Source organism: Hyperolius riggenbachi, chromosome 6 (assembly GCF_040937935.1).
Source record: "Hyperolius riggenbachi isolate aHypRig1 chromosome 6, aHypRig1.pri, whole genome shotgun sequence".
Classification (NCBI taxonomy): Eukaryota; Metazoa; Chordata; class Amphibia; order Anura; family Hyperoliidae; genus Hyperolius; species Hyperolius riggenbachi.
In genome coordinates, this window is record NC_090651.1 from 380325254 (window position 1) to 380345188 (window position 19935).

Below are 19935 nucleotides of genomic sequence, written 5' to 3' on the forward strand. Positions count from 1 at the left end.
GCTAATCCCGCCCACCACACTTTGACGCCAATTGGCGTTAGGTGGTCCCCCAGCAGCCACGCTCCCACCGCCCATTGCGTTAGGTGGTCGGAAGCTGGTGTAACTCTGACATCATATTTGATAAAAATGTGTTTTCCTACATTTTATAACCCATACAATTATCATATTTGCTTTTGTGCACAAGTTACATAGTTACATAGTTATTTTGGTTGAAAAAAGACATACGTCCATCAAGTTCAACCAGTATAAAGTACAACACCAGCCTGCTCCCTCACATATCCCTGTTGATCCAGAGGAAGGCGAACAACCCTTACAAGGCATGGTCCAATTATCCCCTAAGGCCCGGTTCACACTTGCGGTTGTTTGCCAAACGGACCGGATGACCTGACCGGATCCGGACCGGATCCGGATTGGAACCGTACGGTTCTGATCCGGATCCGATCCGGATCCGGTCAGGTTGCATCAGGTGTTCATCAGGATGCGATCCGGATCCGTTTGGCAAAAGTAACGTAAAAAACAAAAAAAATGTTGGGGTCTGGGAGGTCAGCAGAAGGGGGACCTGTGGAATCAGGCCCTCTGCTGTTTAGCACTCACCTCCACCTGCGACATGCTGCCAACATCTCCGGATCCGGATCCAGCTGTGCTGCTCCACTCCAAAATGCTTGCCCATGTGTCCCCATCCAATATCGCCGCAACAATCCGCATAGGAAGTGGGGTAGAACATCCGGATTTCTCAGCCAGTGTGTTGTGCGCTCTCCGGTTCCCATTGGTTTGTATTGGCCGGATGGTGCAGTCCGGCTCCGCCCCGGATACGGCTGCGGAGGAGCCGGATCAAAAAATAGCGCATGTTGGAACGGAGGCCGGAGTCCGGATCCGGCCCGGATCCGGTCCGGCTCCGGTCCGGCAGAACGGACGCATGTGAACGGACGCATAGGCTTTCATTGCTATGCCGTGCGTCCGTTCCGTCCGTTCTGCAAGCGGTGCGGCTCCGGCACGGCGATTCCGGACGGCCACCGCTAATGTGAACCGGGCCTTAAGGGAAAAATTCCTTCCCGACTCCAGATGGCAATCAGATAAAATCCCTGGATCAAAATCATTAGGCATTCCTAGTAATTGTAGCCATGGATGTCTTTCAATGCAAGGAAAGCATCTAAGCCCCCTTTAAATGCAGGTATAGAGTTTGCCATAACGACTTCCTGTGGCAATGCATTCCACATCTTCATCACTCTTACTGTAAAGAACCCTTTCCTAAATAAATGGCTAAAACGTTTTTCCTCCATGCACAGATCATGTCCTCTAGTCCTTTGAGAAGGCCTAGGGACAAAAAGCTCATCCGCCAAGCTATTATATTGCCCTCTGATGTATTTATACATGTTAATTAGATCTCCTCTAAGGCGTCTTTTCTCTAGGCTTAATAAAACCAGTTTATTATTATTATTATTATTTAGTATTTATATAGCGCCGACATATTACGCAGCGCTGTACAGTGTATATATATATATATATATATATATTGTCTTGTCACTAACTGTCCCTCAATGGAGCTCACAATCTAATCCCTACCATTGCCATATGTTTATATTATGCAGTGTAAGTACTGTAGTCTAGGGCCAATTTTAGGGGGAGCCAATTAACTTATCCGTATGTTTTTGGATTGTGGGAGGAAACCGGAGTGCCCGGAGGAAACCCACGCAGACACGGAGAGAACATACAAACTCATTGCAGATAGTGCCTTGGCTGGGATTCGAACCAGGGACCCAGCGCTGCAAGGCGAGAGCGCTAACCACTACGCCACCGTGCTGCCCCTATCTAACCTTTCTTGGTAAGCGAGACCTTCCATCCCACGTATCAATTTTGTAGCTCGTCTCTGCACCTGCTCTAAAACTGCAATATATTTTTTGTAATGTGGTGTATTATTATTCATTTAGAAATTACAAGATCCCAAAGTACAGTTTAAGCTGCCAATGTAATATATTCATAGATGCAGTATTTATATATTGTAATGTACCTAGTGAATTTTTCTGAGCTGTGTCTGATCTGGACACATTAAAAAGAGTTTCTGCACTGCCAGGGAATGTTTACATTCCACTTTTGCTACAATTAAAGGGGAACTGAAGTAAGAGGTATATGGAGGCTGCCATATTTATTTCCTTTTAATCAATACCAGTTGCCTGGCAGCCCTACTGGTCTATTTCTCTGCCGTAGTATCTGAATAACACCAGAAACAAGCATGCAGCTAATCTTGTCAGATCGGACTTTAAAATCTGAAACGCCTGATCTGCTGCATGCTTGTTCAGGGGCTATGGCTAATAGTATTAGAGGCAGAAGATCAGCAGGGCTGCCAGGCAACTGGTATTGCTTAAAAGGAAATAAACATGGCAGCCTCCATATCCCTCTCTCTTCAGTTCCCCTTTAATTAAACACAAGATAATGTTATCGCCTATTTGGATTCGGATCTCACTGCAGAGAACTTTCTGTGGAAAGTTTCTGTGTTTAACTGTTTGAACGCAGTTCTGCTAAAAAAATTATGGTGGTATATAATATGCTGCAAATAATCTTTGATAGAAGAAATGCTGAGTTTCATACCGCCTTAAATAGAGCACCAATTTAATATGCTGAAAAGTGCAGTCCTTGTATCTCCATCATGCTCCATCATGGCTGTGTACTTTTACTACAATGCAAATACGTAATCATTTTATGACATTATCCTTTGTCTCTTTCTGTCTCTCAGTGCCACCATCCAACTCAAAGTCCAATGGATTGACTTGCCCATACTGTGCATCTCTCAGCTCTGTATCATGTGACGCGTCTGATACGGTGAAATGCACAGGCGATCAGAAAATGTGTTTTCTTGAGGTCACCAATGTGACAGGTAGCTATACGACATGGAGTATTATTATTACTTTAATTTTTGAATGTAGTTCTACACAAAATTTTTACATGACATAGAAGAGTTTGTCTGTGTGTGTGTCTGTGGCATGTGTGTGGGTGGCGTGTATGTGTGTTTGTGCGGGTGGTGTCTGTGTGTGTGCGTGCATGTGGGTGGTGTATGTGTGTTTGTCTGTGTGCGTGTGTGTCTGTGGCATGTGTGTGTGGTGTGTGTGTGGGTGGTGTGTATGTGTGTTTGTGCGGGTGGTGTGTGTGCGCATGTGGGAGGTGTGTGTTTGTGTGTGTGTGTGTGTGTTTGTCTGTGTGTGTGTCTTTGTGTGTGTCTGGCGTGTGTGGGCGGTGTGTATGTGTGTTTGTGCGGGTGGTGTGTGTGTGTATGCGTGTTTGTCTGTGTGTGTGTGTGTGGTGTGTGTGTTTGTGTGTGTGGTGTGTGTGTGTGTCTGTGGCATGTGTGTGTGGTGTGTGTGTGGGTGGTGTCTGTGTGTGTGTGTGTGGTGTGGGGTGTGTGTGGGGTGTGTGTGGTGTGTGTGGTGTGTGTGGTGTGTGTGGTGTGTGTGGTGTGTGTGGTGTGTGTGGGGTGTGTGGGGTGTGTGGTGTGTGTGGTGTGTGTGGTGTGTGGTGTGTGGTGTGTGGTGTGTGGTGTGTGTGTGTGTGTGTGTGTGTGTGGTGTGTGTGGTGTGTGTGGTGTGTGTGGTGTGTGTGGGGTGTGTGGGGTGTGTGGTGTGTGTGGGGTGTGTGGTGTGTGGTGTGTGTGTGTGTGTGTGTGTGTGTGTGTGTGTGGTGTGTGTGTGGGTGGTGTGTGTGTGTGTGTGTGTGTGTGTGTGTGTGTGAGGGTGGTGTGTGTGTGTGTTTGGTGTGGATGTTGTGTGTGTGGTGTGTGTGTGTGTGTGTGTGTGTGTGAGGGTGGCGTGTGTGTGTGTGTGTGTGTGTGTGTGTGTGTGTGTGTGTGTGTGTGTGTGTGTGTGTGTGTGATGTGCGTATATGCATGTGTGTTTGTGTCTGTGGCATGTGTGGGTAGTGTGTGTGTGTGTGTGTGTGTGCACGCGGGTGATGTGTGTGAGGGTAGTGTGTGTGTGTGTGAGGGCGGTGTGTGTGTGTTTGTGGGTGCTGTGTGTGTGTGTGTGTGTGAGGGTGGTGTGTGTGTATTTGTGTGTGTGTGTGTGTGTGTCTGTGGCATGTTTGGCTGGTGTGTGTGTGTGTGTGTGTGTGTGTGTGTGTGTGTGGTGTGTGTGTGTGTGTTGTGTGCGTTAGGGTGGTGTGTGTGTGTGGTATGTGTGAGGATGGTGTGTGTGTGTGTGTGTGTGTGTGTGTGTGATTACCAGCTTTTTAATACAATTTTCAACTTATGTCAATTCCTACATTCACATCATAGTCTAAAGCTGAGTACACACGTAATAATTGTCATGCCTCTGTACAGAGGCACCACTAGCCTTGTTGCTATGGGGGAGGTGGAGGGATGACGATCAGTGCACAATAGAGTGGTTATGCTGGAGATCAGGATGGTTAAGGATCTGACACAATGGATCCTTTAAAGGGATACTGTAGGGGGGTCGGGAGAAAATGAATTGAACATACCCGGGGCTTCTAATGGTCCCCCGCAGGCATCCTGTGCCCGCGCAGCCACTCACCGATGCTCCGGCCCCACCTCCGGATCACTTCTGGAATTTCAGACTTTAAAGTCTGAAAACCACTGCGCCTGTGTTGCCGTGTCCTCGCTCCCGCTGATGTCACCAGGAGCATACTGCGCAGGCCCAGTATGGTCTGTGTCTGTGCAGTACACTCCTGGTGACATCAGCAGGAGCGAGGACACAGCTGCGGAGGCGCAGTGGTTTTCAGACTTTAATGTCTGAAATTCCAGAAGTGAACCAGAGGCGGGACGGGAGCATCGGTGAGTGGCTGCGCAGGCACAGGATGTCTGCGGGGGACCATTAGAAGCCCCGGGTAAGTTCAACTCATTTTCCCCCACCCCCCTACAGTATCCCTTTAAGGGAACTTTAACCAAGCCAGAAAAAAAAAGTTTAACTTACCTGTGGCTTCCAGCAATGGAAAATAAAATGTTCTACTGTGGCTAAAACCCACACATTTTTTTTGCCATTTGTCCCAGTTATTGCAATTGTTTAAAGTAATGTTATTGTTTAAAATATTTCCCTAGTACGGTTTGTATGGCACCAATATTTTAATTGGAAATAAAGGAGCAATTTTTTCAGTTTTGCATCCATAACTAATTACAAGCCCATAATTGTACTTTTTTTTTTTTATAAAATAGTTTTATTTGGGTAACTATGGGAGAGTGTGGGTAAAGGGTTACTTTTAAATGTATGTGTACTTTTTTTTTTAATTAAAAAAAAAATGTATGTTGGTGTAATCTTACTATTTAACCACAAGATGTCCTCCCGCTTTATTTTCCTGAGCATACCATTAGTACGCTATCTGGAAATAATGCGTGGACTTGTTACTTTCGGTTTATGTCAATGACCACGGCATTTCATTCAACAGTACAATGTACACACGCAGGCGGGGTTTTTTATGAACCCAAAAGTTCTCTTTTATTCTTCAATTTTTCTCTTCAGAACGTAGGTGATACGTGCAGATACAACATCAGACCTTCACATACAATTGCCTGACACGTGTTTCGCAGCCATAAGCCGCTTCCTCAGAGGCACATTGCAAAAACACATCTGTCAAAAGATACATAAATATATACATACCATTAGAAGCCCATGCGCAGATCAGGACAAACGGCCACATTATAAAATAGTATAATAACTGTCTTACCCAAAGTCTAGGATATAAAACACACCAGATCGATCTGGAACCAAAACAATAGGTATATATGGTATCAGTAAATGTGGCCCTTTAGACTTTATAGTCCATATAGACCCCTCTAGCCAAAATGCAGCACTATAAGGCAGCCAAAAAAATCCACAGCATGCAAGCCGAGAGAGTCTCTCATAGAGGGGATATAGCCCTATCATCCAAACCACCATACCAAAAGATAAGGACAGATCAACACCCGTGCATCTATATAGCCAACCAACGTGTCTAGCTGCTATCTGCAAAGATGTGTATACTATTGAATACATCGCAGTGTATCAGCATGTTTTTGCCCAGGGCATACCAACCCTGCGCTTTATATCATACATCATTACACTGGAAGTCACCCCATATCACCATGAACAGTGCATGTCTATAATATATAAGTAAATTCTAGGACCCTTTATGATCATACCATAAAAACCTGGGTCCCAGTCACCATGGTGCAGTGAGATAAACAAACCATAACCAGCAAACCAATATGGTGTGAAAAGAGAAATATATCATTGTGATACAAAGAAACCATCATTCCCATAGGGAATAAAAATACCTGAAGATGAGTGCAGAAAAATATCCTCCAAAGCGTCTCCCCAAATGAGCAGATCGTGGAGATTAGCCTATACCGTGCTGCAGAAGGCTTATGAACCTCCGTGCACCAATAGAAGAACAGTGGGGAGCGGGCCATACAGACCTAGAGCCAATGGGTTGGAGGTAAACATATTCCTTCCGTTTCCCTGGTACGCACGCTGTTATAGCGTGGTGTGTTGGATCGCATATCTGACCGGATATTACTTCCGCATATGCGCATAGAACTGGACCTCCTCATCGTCCTAGATCCCTCCTAAGGGTGTCATAGCTTCTGCAGTCCCATCAGTACAGGTCTCGCGAGATTTAACTACAAAGCCCCTGTAGCCATGGTTACCATTAAAGCACCACGGAGAACCTTCCATCTCATAAATGCAGACTGTGGTTACACCAAGTGTTCCCCAGTCATCTCCCACCATTATTAGGAACTGTTAGAGAGACCCACAACGGGGGACAAGCCTGGATTCCACATATATACCTAGAGTTATATTATATAGGAAAATTCAGCCTTATTTGATTCCGTATTGCCCTACTGCAGTGCACAGAAAATACCATAGCCTGTGTAAACAGTGCCACCTACTGTTCAAATCCCAGACATTTCATTGATGCCAGGCGATCATTGACACGGGGACTTAGATCAATGAATGGAAACTTCATTCCCATTGATTGATCTCCCCTCTAATAATCAGCAGCGTAAATTAGTGCAGAAGCGGGTGCGGGAGCGAGCGTAGGAGCGAGCGCGGGAGCGAGTGGGAGTGCGCAATCTCAAAGGACGAGTATTCGCGTCCCTGAAAGCTGTAGAGGTATTTTGCAAGGATAGATACTCGTCCCGGGGGAGGGGAAGTGGTTAAAATGCAATTAAATTCAGTCTTGTTAAATACATTTTATTTATTTTTTACAGGAATCTCGTCAGTGCAGACAGCAGTTCGTGGCTGTGCTTCAGAAAGCATCTGTGGTTTTGGTGGCTATTCTTATCCCATTAATATAGCATCAACAGAAGTAAAATATAACTGCACTGGTGTAGCCTCAGGAGTTGGGGAAGTCTTCCTTTATCCCTCGGCTTTCACTGGTCTTCTGATGCTGAAATTCTTGTTTTGAAACATTTGGGAAAACATTTTCTAATAGTGTAAAGCAGACCCAAACCAAACATTTTTTAATTCAAAATATTAAGTTGCACCACTCTGCCACGTACAAAGATAAATAAACACTCCTTCACGCCTATGAGCATTTCAGTGCATGCTTTTCACCCTCCTCTTTGCATAACTAGGGTTATACTGGTGGCAGCCATTACTTCGGAGCTTAGTAGGAGGTTTAGATCATGGGTGTGTTTGTCATCAGCTACCCTCCCTCATAGGGGCGTGGTCTATGTGAAATCTCACACGAGCTGAGATCACCTCCCCTGTGACATCATCAGTAGCAGCCTGTGTTTTGTTTTTATCTCCTCCACCAGTCTGCCGGATCCTGTCCCGGCAATATGAAAGGAAGGGAGGGGTTCCTGCAATAAATGTAAAATATTTTATATTTGTCATCATGCAGCTGAAAAAAGGCTGCTATTTTTTATTATAAGTTAAAAAATAGACTTTATTTCTGAAATCTTGTATTTTTAATTTGGGTCCACTTTAATAAAATAAATTGTGTTGCATTAGTATATTCTTTTTTTTTTCCGAGTAATTTCTTGTTGTCAAAATTGGTTATTTTGCAATAAAACATGCTACTATTAATGCATATGTGGTAACAGGAAATTATGTAAGGATGCATTTGTTTGATATCAGTTTAAAGACAAACACAATTACATATTTCAGTATATTACTCTTCGGGCCGTCCCACTGTCAGCGTGTGTTCGCTAGTAATGACCACAAATTTCAGAAAATCGTAATTGTCCATCGTAATTCGCAATAACAATGCAAAATTGTAATGCAAATTTCAGTAAAATGTATTTATGAACCGTATTTTTGACATTTTGCATAATATTGGTGTAATTTCGTGCTGACTTTAGCGGTTAAAAGCAAAGGCTCCATACGTGCTATTGTCACTAAATTTAAATTGCTACATGTGTTAAAGAGAAGAGTAGGAACAAGTAAAAAAATATATATATTTTTTTTCAAAAAGGGAACATTGATTTTAAAAATGCAAAGGAAAAATGGTTTTAAAACTTAGAAAAATGACAATTTTTTCTTTGCATTTTTTCAATTTTCTCAAAAACTACAAAGCCTTTTTGAAAAATTATTTTTCTGACTAGTTTCCACTCACTCTTCTTAAAGAGACTCTGAAGCAAGTGAGCTTGGAGTTGATTCGTGTAAAGCACCTTACATAGTGCTAAAACGCCGATATCCTGCGGCAAAACGAGGGGTCTTTAGCCCCCAAATCCCCTCTTCTAGGTCCAGGGAGCACTTCCTGCTTGAGGCAGAGCTAATGGCTGTAGCTCTGCCTCTCAGTACGTCAATCCCAGCTGATCGCCGCCTCTCCCTGCCCCTCTTCCTCTTCATTCACAGAGAGGGGCGGGGGAGAGGCGGAGATCCGTGTGGCGATTGACGTGCATGGAGGCAGAGCTACAGCTTATAGCTCTGCCTCCAGGAAGTGCAAAATCCACAACCAAGAAAGTAGTGGATTTTGCAGGGGGGATTTGGGGGGTGAAGACCCCTCGTTCTGCAGCGGGATAGCGGCGTTTTGGCATTATGTAAGGAGCTTTACACGAATCAACTCCCAGCTAGGGATGGTCGGAATGACAATTTCAGATTTCGCGGTAAATCCGCATTCCGCCATTGCCAATTACCGATTCCGCTTTCCGCTACCAATTTCCTGCATTCCAATGCGGAATTTCCGCAGGAAATCGCGGAAATTCCGCCCGACTTTAACATTGATTTTCTCAAAAACTATAAGGTCTTTTTGAAAATGTGGTGTTTCTAGGACTTACGGGGGCTTTGCTATTAACCACTAAGGTCGGCGGATTTTTACTGTAATGTAAAATGCTGAAAATAGGCAGATGCAGATTTTCTGCATTTTACATTACAGTAAAAATCCACCGATTTTAGCGGTTATTAGCAAAGCCCTATAAAAGTCCTAGAAACACCAAATTTTCAGGGTTTATTAAACAGAATCTTCTGAACAAGATGCAGAAAAAAGTTTTCAAAAAGACTGTATAAATTTTGAGAAAATCGATGTTAAAGTCAGGTGAAAATTTCCGCGATTTCCGGCGGAAATCCGCCTACGGCACTTGCATTACCGATTTCCGCATTCTGATGCATCCCCGCGGAATCCAAATGAGCATCCCTACTCCTAGCTCACTCACTTCAGAGTCTCTTTAACATATAGTATGTAGCAATTTTGGTGAAAATGGCATGTATGGGGACACACGCTAAAATCTCCATTCACTCCACATGGGTTTGTCAGATAACTCCTCAGACAGGACCTGCTGGTTTTCCCTGACTTACAATCCACAGACAAGTAACACGCTCTTTGCTTCCAATTGTGATGATTTTGACATCTGGAAGTTTGCAAAATAAATCAGAGACATACTAATACGAGCTCTACCTTTGAATCCACGGGATACCAGCCTACAGAGTATTTGTGCCGTTAAGCCAAGAATAATAATGCAATACTCCTGAAAAAGTGAATTATACATCTATCTTATTTACGAAACACGCCAAGACATCAAGTATATCTCAGCCATTGTATATGCATTGCTATTAGAGTATATACGCACACTCTGATCCCAGTGTGACCCCACTTTAGTTTATATAGTTGGGGTCACTACTTGGGAACAAACTCCATTCAAAAGCCCCCCATACAGGGGAGCAATCGACAAATTGTATGATGAATTGTTATTGTATGTAACACTGATTACTTTGATGGCGATATCAGCTTGTGTCTGCCCTAGCTATATGCAAAGTTTCTTAAATATGTTTTATGTATTTATAATAAAATATATGTTTTAATTGTTAGATCATCCAACTCAGAAACTCGTCTCTATATCTTTGAATAGATTGAGAAGCTGGTTGTCCCCAAAAGCCCAATCTGCCCATATCAAGATGAGCCTCTTATGAGGGCTAAAAGGGACATCCCCATATGTAACTTTATTGGATAATATTTATCAGGACCTATTGGCCCATTTATATTTAGGGCATTGGAATCAGATCATGTATGGGGACTTTGCTATTAACCTTTAAAGTTGGCACAAAATTACATGAAAATTATGCATAATTACGAATGGACTACATGAAAGCGATTGAATTTTTCAAATCATAATCAAGTTTGCCCGTAATTATGAAAATTGAATTAGCAGATTACAATTATCACTAGTGTTCGCATTAGGACTACATTATCATGGGGAGCCCCCTGCTACATTATCATGGGGAGCCCCCTGCTACATTATCATGGTGAGCCCCCTGCTACATTATCATGGTGAGCCCCCTGCTACATTATCATGGTGAGCCCCCTGCTACATTATCATGGTGAGCCCCCTGCTACATTATTAATGGGGAGTCCCCTGCTACATTATCATGGGGAGCAAGATGACTCACTTAATCCCTCTATCCCCCCACCTTTCAGTATAGGTAGCCAGCTCACCTTCACACCGCAGCAGCCATCAGTGTCACTCACTTCTCCGCTCGTCTCCAGTGCAGAGGCTTCCTCTTCCACTCTGTCTCCAATGCTGCCCAAGTCCATAGCTGCTGGCCACAATGCAAATGTGTACAGAGAGCAAGGTGGCTGCTGCACAGGCAGCTAGCAGCAGAGTACCGCAGTCAGGCGCTCGCCTGATCTCCCTGCATTGCAGCATTTGCAAGCTTGCAAATGCTGCACCAGTTTAGCCTGCTGCCCACCCACCCTTGCTCCTGTGGTGCCCTAGGCCATGGCCTAGGGGGCCTTGGCTTAAATCCGGCCCTGTGCGTTAGCGATTTGCAATTTTTAGTGCGCTCCAGGCCTCAGGCAGCAAAAAATCTACAACCGGCCCTGCATTCAAATTGCAGGCTCTAATAACATTTTGAATGTGGGGGCTGAAGGAGAGAGCAGAGAGTAGCTTAGCCATATGTCCCTTCTTAACAAATGGAGCCGTAATGCCTTCCACAGATTAATTGCAGCTATAATGACCCTTCTCCCAAACAAGCGATGCAGTTAAAACGTACCTCTACTAACAAGCAGGGGCGTTACAATGGGGGCTGCGAGCTATGCAGCCACGGGGGGAGGAGGGGGCATATTTCTTTTATAACAACTTATGCACTGAAGGGGTGGGGCTGGAAACTGCAGGTAGTAGCGAGTGGGAAAGAAACTAAAGCTGGATACTTTTTCCTGGTATTCTGTTTTTTTCCGGTACAATTTTCTGTTCGATCAACAGATCTATTAGATCATTTCCGAGCGGTCCGATCGATTTTGCAATTGATTTTGGGTACCTATCAAAGTAAAATCAATTGCAAAATGAATCTGAAAAAATGTGGACATCTACACACGATGCAATTTCTTATCAGATCACCGGCCGATCTGATAGAAAATTGTACCGTGTAGAAGGGGCTATAGGGATGCCTGCATAAAACTGATCTTTCTTGACCTTTGAGCTTCAGGCTAAAGATGGCCACACGCCATACAATTTTTTAAATATCTTTTCAATTCAAGAATTGCAATCAATTTTTCTGACTGACTGTAACATTTCAAAAATCTGACCAATGTACAACACACACCTATGTTCAATTTTTACCCAGTTATGAAAAACATGATTAAAAACTCTGAGAAAATTGCTTAGGAGTATATACAGTATAAGGAAATTGACAATCTACCCTACACCATTCAATTCTCATAAAACATTGATCAGAAAAATACAGCACTCCAGAACGACTATTGTTGAATAAAAACGAGAAATCCGATAGCATTTCTTGCTCAAATTTTTAAAAGCTTTCGATTTGATCGTTTTTATCGAATTTCCATAAAATCGGATTGTTTTATTGTATCATGTGGGCCACCTTTAACGTTTAGCATGCTTTGTCTACAAATGACCATGTCTCCACGGAAATCAGAAATATGGGCTTTCGTTATATATTTGTTGTCAGTAAGCTGGTCACAGTACGACACCTCTGGCTGCAGGTAATCAGATAGGAAAATCTCTTGATCTAGCATGATACGTCAATGATTAATAGATTATATTTGTTTTCAGGCAGAAAGGTGAACCGAGAATACAAATATAAAACTACAGTTTATTGGTGGACTATTAAAATGAGTCAGAATGTGACAATAACATGCCCTTAAAGGACAACTGTAAAGCCGCATCTACACGTGTAGATGCGGCACCGATGTGGCTTATCAATCGAGCCGCTGATGCGGCTCGATTGATAAGATCCGACCAGCACGGATCTCCCTAACGCCGATTCCCTGCTCGTTCCCCGCGAGGGGACAATGGCAGGGAATCGAGCGGAAGATAAGCTGTGCCGGCGGGGACGAGCGGGGAATCGAATCCGGCGCACTCGCGGCAAGCAGGGACGCGGCGGGCACGCGCTGGGATGCGGAAGAGGCGATCCGGCGGCTCGATTACCCGTGTAGATGAGGCTTAAGGCTCAACACACACCATACAATCTTGGTTGTACAGATTTACCAAATCTATGTAGTATAAGGGCCAACAGATTAAAAATACCTGAAAGATTGATTGAATAAGATCTTATATTACATGAAAGTGGTGAAATTGAACAACCAAGATTGTATAGTGTGTGTTGAGCCTAACAAGAGGCATATGAAGGCTGCCATATTTCTTTGCTTGCAATACCAGTTGCCTGGCAGTCCTGCTGATCCTCTGCGTCTAATATGTTTAGCCATAGCCCCTGAACAAGCATGCAGCATATCAGGTGTTTCTGACATTATTTTCAGATCTGACAAGATTAGCTGCATGCTTGTTTCAGGTGTTATTCAGACACTACTGCAGCCAAATAGACCAGCAGGACTGCCAGGCAACTGGTATTGTTTAACAGGAAATAAATATGGCAGCCTCCATATACAGGTTCCCTTTAAACATGGACAAAGGCCTTATTCACTGGCACTGACTGGCATTAACTACTGACTGCCACTCTAAGAAAGCAATGAATGGAATTATCTCACAGGTATTATCTATCGACTCCATTGAAGATCAAATCATTATTCAGCACCAGGGATGAGCAGGCAAATTTACAAACTTATTTTGCAGCAAACTTGACTAATTTTCAATTTGTGCAAATTTAGCAAAACTGCAACCAAATGTTGCTATTAAGGCCCAGTTCATAACGGCTTTTACCCGCGGGTCCGGCTGTACAGGTCCATTGTCCATTCCGCTGAACGGAAAAAAAAAATGCTGCAGGACCTAATTTTCCGGACCTTTGTGCCCAGCGGACCGGAAACGGAAGGTTTTGAAACGCAATAGGAACCAATGGAAAACGGATGTTTACAGCACACTGACCAGATCCGTATGGCCTCATCCATATGACCGGATCCGTATGGCCTCATCCATATGACCGGATCCGTATGACCTCATCCATATGACCGGATCCGTATGGCCTCATCCATATGACCGGATCCGTATGGCCTCATCCATATGACCGGATCCGTATGGCCTCATCCATATGACCGGATCCGTATGGCCTCATCCATATGACCGGATCCGTATGGCCTCATCCATATGACCGGATCCGTATGGCCTCATCCATATGACCGGATCCGTATGGCCTCATCCATATGACTGGATCCGTATGGCCTCATCCATATGACCTGATCTGTATGGCCTCATCCATATGACCGGATCCGTATGGCCTCATCCATATGACCGGATCCGTATGGCCTCGTCCATATGACCGGATCCGTATGGCCTCGTCCATATGACCGGATCCGTATGGCCGCATCCATATGACCGGATCCGTATGGCCTCATCCATATGACCGGATCCGTATGGCCTTATCCATATGACCAGATCCGTATGGCCTCATCCATATGACGGGATCCGTATGGCCTCATCCATATGACGGGATCCGTATGGCCTCATCCATATGACCGGATCCGTATGTCCTCATCCATATGACGGGATCCGTATGGCCTCATCCATATGACCGGATCCGTATGTCCTCATCCATATGACCGGATCCGTATGTCCTCATCCATATGACCGGATCCGTATGTCCTCATCCATATGACCGGATCCGTATGTCCTCATCCATATGACCGGATCCGTATGGCCTCATCCATATGACCGGATCCGTATGGCCTCATCCATATGACCGGATCCGTATGGCCTCATCCATATGACCGGATCCGTATGGCCTCATCCATATGACCGGATCCGTATGGCCTCATCCATATGACCGGATCCGTATGGCCTCATCCATATGACGGGATTCGTATGGCCTCATCCATATGACCGGATCCGTATGACCTCATCCATATGACCGGATCCGTATGGCTTCATCCATATGACGGGATCCGTATGGCCTCATCCATATGACGGGATCCGTATGGCCTCATCCATATGACGGGATCCATATGGCCTCATTCATATGACGGGATTCGTATGGCCTCATCCATATGACGGGATTCGTATGGCCTCATCCATATGACCGGATCCGTATGGCCTCATCCATATGACCGGATCCGTATGGCCTCATCCATATGACCGGATCCGTATGGCCTCATCCATATGACCGGATCCGTATGGCCTCATCCATATGACCGGATCCGTATGGCCTCATCCATATGACCGGATCCGTATGGCCTCATCCATATGACCGGATCCGTATGGCCTCATCCATATGACCGGATCCGTATGGCCTCATCCATATGACCGGATCCGTATGGCCTCGTCCATATGACCGGATCCGTATGGCCGCATCCATATGACCGGATCCGTATGGCCTCATCCATATGACCGGATCCGTATGGCCTTATCCATATGACCGGATCCGTATGGCCTCATCCATATGACGGGATCTGTATGGCCTCATCCATATGACGGGATCCGTATGGCCTCATCCATATGACCGGATCCGTATGTCCTCATCCATATGACCGGATCCATATGTCCTCATCCATATGACCGGATCCGTATGGCCTCATCCATATGACCGGATCCGTATGGCCTCATCCATATGACCGGATCCGTATGGCCTCATCCATATGACCGGATCCGTATGGCCTCATCCATATGACCGGATCCGTATGTCCTCATCCATATGACCGGATCCATATGTCCTCATCCATATGACCGGATCCGTATGGCCTCATCCATATGACCGGATCCGTATGGCCTCATCCATATGACCGGATCCGTATGGCCTCATCCATATGACCGGATCCGTATGGCCTCATCCATATGACCAGATCCGTATGGCCTTATCCATATGACCGGATCCGTATGGCCTTATCCATATGACCGGATCCGTATGGCCTCATCCATATGACCGGATCTGTATGGCCTCATCCATATGACCGGATCCGTATGGCCTCATCCATATGACCGGATCCGTATGGCCTCATCCATATGACCGGATCCGTATGGCCTCATCCATATGACGGGATTCGTATGGCCTCATCCATATGACCGGATCCATATGGCCTCATCCATATGACGGGATCCGTATGGCTTCATCCATATGACGGGATCCGTATGGCCTCATCCATATGACGGGATTCGTATGGCCTCATCTATATGACGGGATTCGTATGGCCTCATCCATATGACCGGATCCGTATGGCCTCATCCATATGACCGGATCCGTATGGCCTCATCCATATGACCGGATCCGTATGACCTCATCCATATGACGGGATCCATATGGCCTCATCCATATGACGGGATCCGTATGGCTTCATCCATATGACGGGATCCGTATGGCCTCATCCATATGACGGGAATCGTATGGCCTCATCCATATGACGGGATTCGTATGGCCTCATCCATATGACCGGATCCGTATGGCCTCATCCATATGACCGGATCCGTATGGCCTCATCCATATGACCGGATCCGTATGACCTCATCTATATGACGGGATCCGTATGGCCTCATCCATATGACCGGATCCGTATGGCCTCATCCATATGACCGGATCCGTATGGCCTCATCCATATGACCGGATCCGTATGGCCTCATCCATATGACCGGATCCGTATGGCCTCATCCATATGACCGGATCCGTATGGCCTCATCCATATGACCAGATCCGTATGGCCTTATCCATATGACCGGATCCGTATGGCCTTATCCATATGACCGGATCCGTATGGCCTCATCCATATGACCGGATCTGTATGGCCTCATCCATATGACCGGATCCGTATGGCCTCATCCATATGACCGGATCCGTATGGCCTCATCCATATGACCGGATCCGTATGGCCTCATCCATATGACGGGATTCGTATGGCCTCATCCATATGACCGGATCCATATGGCCTCATCCATATGACGGGATCCGTATGGCTTCATCCATATGACGGGATCCGTATGGCCTCATCCATATGACGGGATTCGTATGGCCTCATCTATATGACGGGATTCGTATGGCCTCATCCATATGACCGGATCCGTATGGCCTCATCCATATGACCGGATCCGTATGGCCTCATCCATATGACCGGATCCGTATGACCTCATCCATATGACGGGATCCATATGGCCTCATCCATATGACGGGATCCGTATGGCTTCATCCATATGACGGGATCCGTATGGCCTCATCCATATGACGGGAATCGTATGGCCTCATCCATATGACGGGATTCGTATGGCCTCATCCATATGACCGGATCCGTATGGCCTCATCCATATGACCGGATCCGTATGGCCTCATCCATATGACCGGATCCGTATGACCTCATCTATATGACGGGATCCGTATGGCCTCATCCATATGACCGGATCCGTATGGCCTCATCCATATGACCGGATCCGTATGGCCTCATCCATATGACCGGATCCGTATGGCCTCATCCATATGACCGGATCCGTATGGCCTCATCCATATGACCGGATCCGTATGGCCTCGTCCATATGACCGGATCCGTATGGCCGCATCCATATGACCGGATCCGTATGGCCTCATCCATATGACCGGATCCGTATGGCCTTATCCATATGACCGGATCCGTATGGCCTCATCCATATGACGGGATCTGTATGGCCTCATCCATATGACGGGATCCGTATGGCCTCATCCATATGACCGGATCCGTATGTCCTCATCCATATGACCGGATCCATATGTCCTCATCCATATGACCGGATCCGTATGGCCTCATCCATATGACCGGATCCGTATGGCCTCATCCATATGACCGGATCCGTATGGCCTCATCCATATGACCGGATCCGTATGGCCTCATCCATATGACCGGATCCGTATGTCCTCATCCATATGACCGGATCCATATGTCCTCATCCATATGACCGGATCCGTATGGCCTCATCCATATGACCGGATCCGTATGGCCTCATCCATATGACCGGATCCGTATGGCCTCATCCATATGACCGGATCCGTATGGCCTCATCCATATGACCAGATCCGTATGGCCTTATCCATATGACCGGATCCGTATGGCCTTATCCATATGACCGGATCCGTATGGCCTCATCCATATGACCGGATCTGTATGGCCTCATCCATATGACCGGATCCGTATGGCCTCATCCATATGACCGGATCCGTATGGCCTCATCCATATGACCGGATCCGTATGGCCTCATCCATATGACGGGATTCGTATGGCCTCATCCATATGACCGGATCCATATGGCCTCATCCATATGACGGGATCCGTATGGCTTCATCCATATGACGGGATCCGTATGGCCTCATCCATATGACGGGATTCGTATGGCCTCATCTATATGACGGGATTCGTATGGCCTCATCCATATGACCGGATCCGTATGGCCTCATCCATATGACCGGATCCGTATGGCCTCATCCATATGACCGGATCCGTATGACCTCATCCATATGACGGGATCCATATGGCCTCATCCATATGACGGGATCCGTATGGCTTCATCCATATGACGGGATCCGTATGGCCTCATCCATATGACGGGAATCGTATGGCCTCATCCATATGACGGGATTCGTATGGCCTCATCCATATGACCGGATCCGTATGGCCTCATCCATATGACCGGATCCGTATGGCCTCATCCATATGACCGGATCCGTATGACCTCATCTATATGACGGGATCCGTATGGCCTCATCCATATGACCGGATCCGTATGGCCTCATCCATATGACCGGATCCGTATGGCCTCATCCATATGACCGGATCCGTATGGCCTCATCCATATGACCGGATCCGTATGGCCTCATCCATATGACCGGATCCGTATGGCCTCATCCATATGACCAGATCCGTATGGCCTTATCCATATGACCGGATCCGTATGGCCTTATCCATATGACCGGATCCGTATGGCCTCATCCATATGACCGGATCTGTATGGCCTCATCCATATGACCGGATCCGTATGGCCTCATCCATATGACCGGATCCGTATGGCCTCATCCATATGACCGGATCCGTATGGCCTCATCCATATGACGGGATTCGTATGGCCTCATCCATATGACCGGATCCATATGGCCTCATCCATATGACGGGATCCGTATGGCTTCATCCATATGACGGGATCCGTATGGCCTCATCCATATGACGGGATTCGTATGGCCTCATCTATATGACGGGATTCGTATGGCCTCATCCATATGACCGGATCCGTATGGCCTCATCCATATGACCGGATCCGTATGGCCTCATCCATATGACCGGATCCGTATGACCTCATCCATATGACGGGATCCATATGGCCTCATCCATATGACGGGATCCGTATGGCTTCATCCATATGACGGGATCCGTATGGCCTCATCCATATGACGGGAATCGTATGGCCTCATCCATATGACGGGATTCGTATGGCCTCATCCATATGACCGGATCCGTATGGCCTCATCCATATGACCGGATCCGTATGGCCTCATCCATATGACCGGATCCGTATGACCTCATCTATATGACGGGATCCGTATGGCCTCATCCATATGACCGGATCCGTATGGCCTCATCCATATGACCGGATCCGTATGGCCTCATCCATATGACCGGATCCGTATGGCCTCATCCATATGACCGGATCCGTATGGCCTCATCCATATGACTGGATCCGTATGGCCTCATCCATATGACGGGATCCGTATGGCCTCATCCATATGACCGGATCCGTATGGCCTCATCCATATGACCTGATCTGTATGGCCTCATCCATATGACCGGATCCGTATGGCCTCATCCATATGACCGGATCCGTATGACCTCATCCATATGACGGGATCCGTATGGCCTCATCCATATGACCGGATCCGTATGGCCTCATCCATATGACTGGATCCGTATGACCTCATCCATATGACCGGATCCGTATGGCCTCATCCATATGACCGGATCCGTATGGCCTCGTCCATATGACCGGATCCGTATGGCCGCATCCATATGACCGGATCCGTATGGCCTCATCCATATGACCGGATCCGTATGGCCTTATCCATATGACCAGATCCGTATGGCCTCATCCATATGACGGGATCTGTATGGCCTCATCCATATGACGGGATCCGTATGGCCTCATCCATATGACCGGATCCGTATGTCCTCATCCAT

At 46.4% G+C, this 19935-nt stretch overlaps 1 protein-coding gene across 1 annotated transcript in view; it reads left to right on the forward strand.

Moving 5' to 3' along the window:
- Nucleotides 1–19935, forward strand: part of LOC137522296 (uncharacterized) — a 97582-nt gene that overhangs the window by 23843 nt on the left and 53804 nt on the right. Inside the window, exons 4-5 of the mRNA XM_068242327.1 lie at nucleotides 2732–2872; nucleotides 7190–7379. Of these exons, the coding sequence (XP_068098428.1) occupies nucleotides 2732–2872; nucleotides 7190–7379 (331 nt within the window). The remainder of the gene's footprint in view (nucleotides 1–2731; nucleotides 2873–7189; nucleotides 7380–19935) is intronic.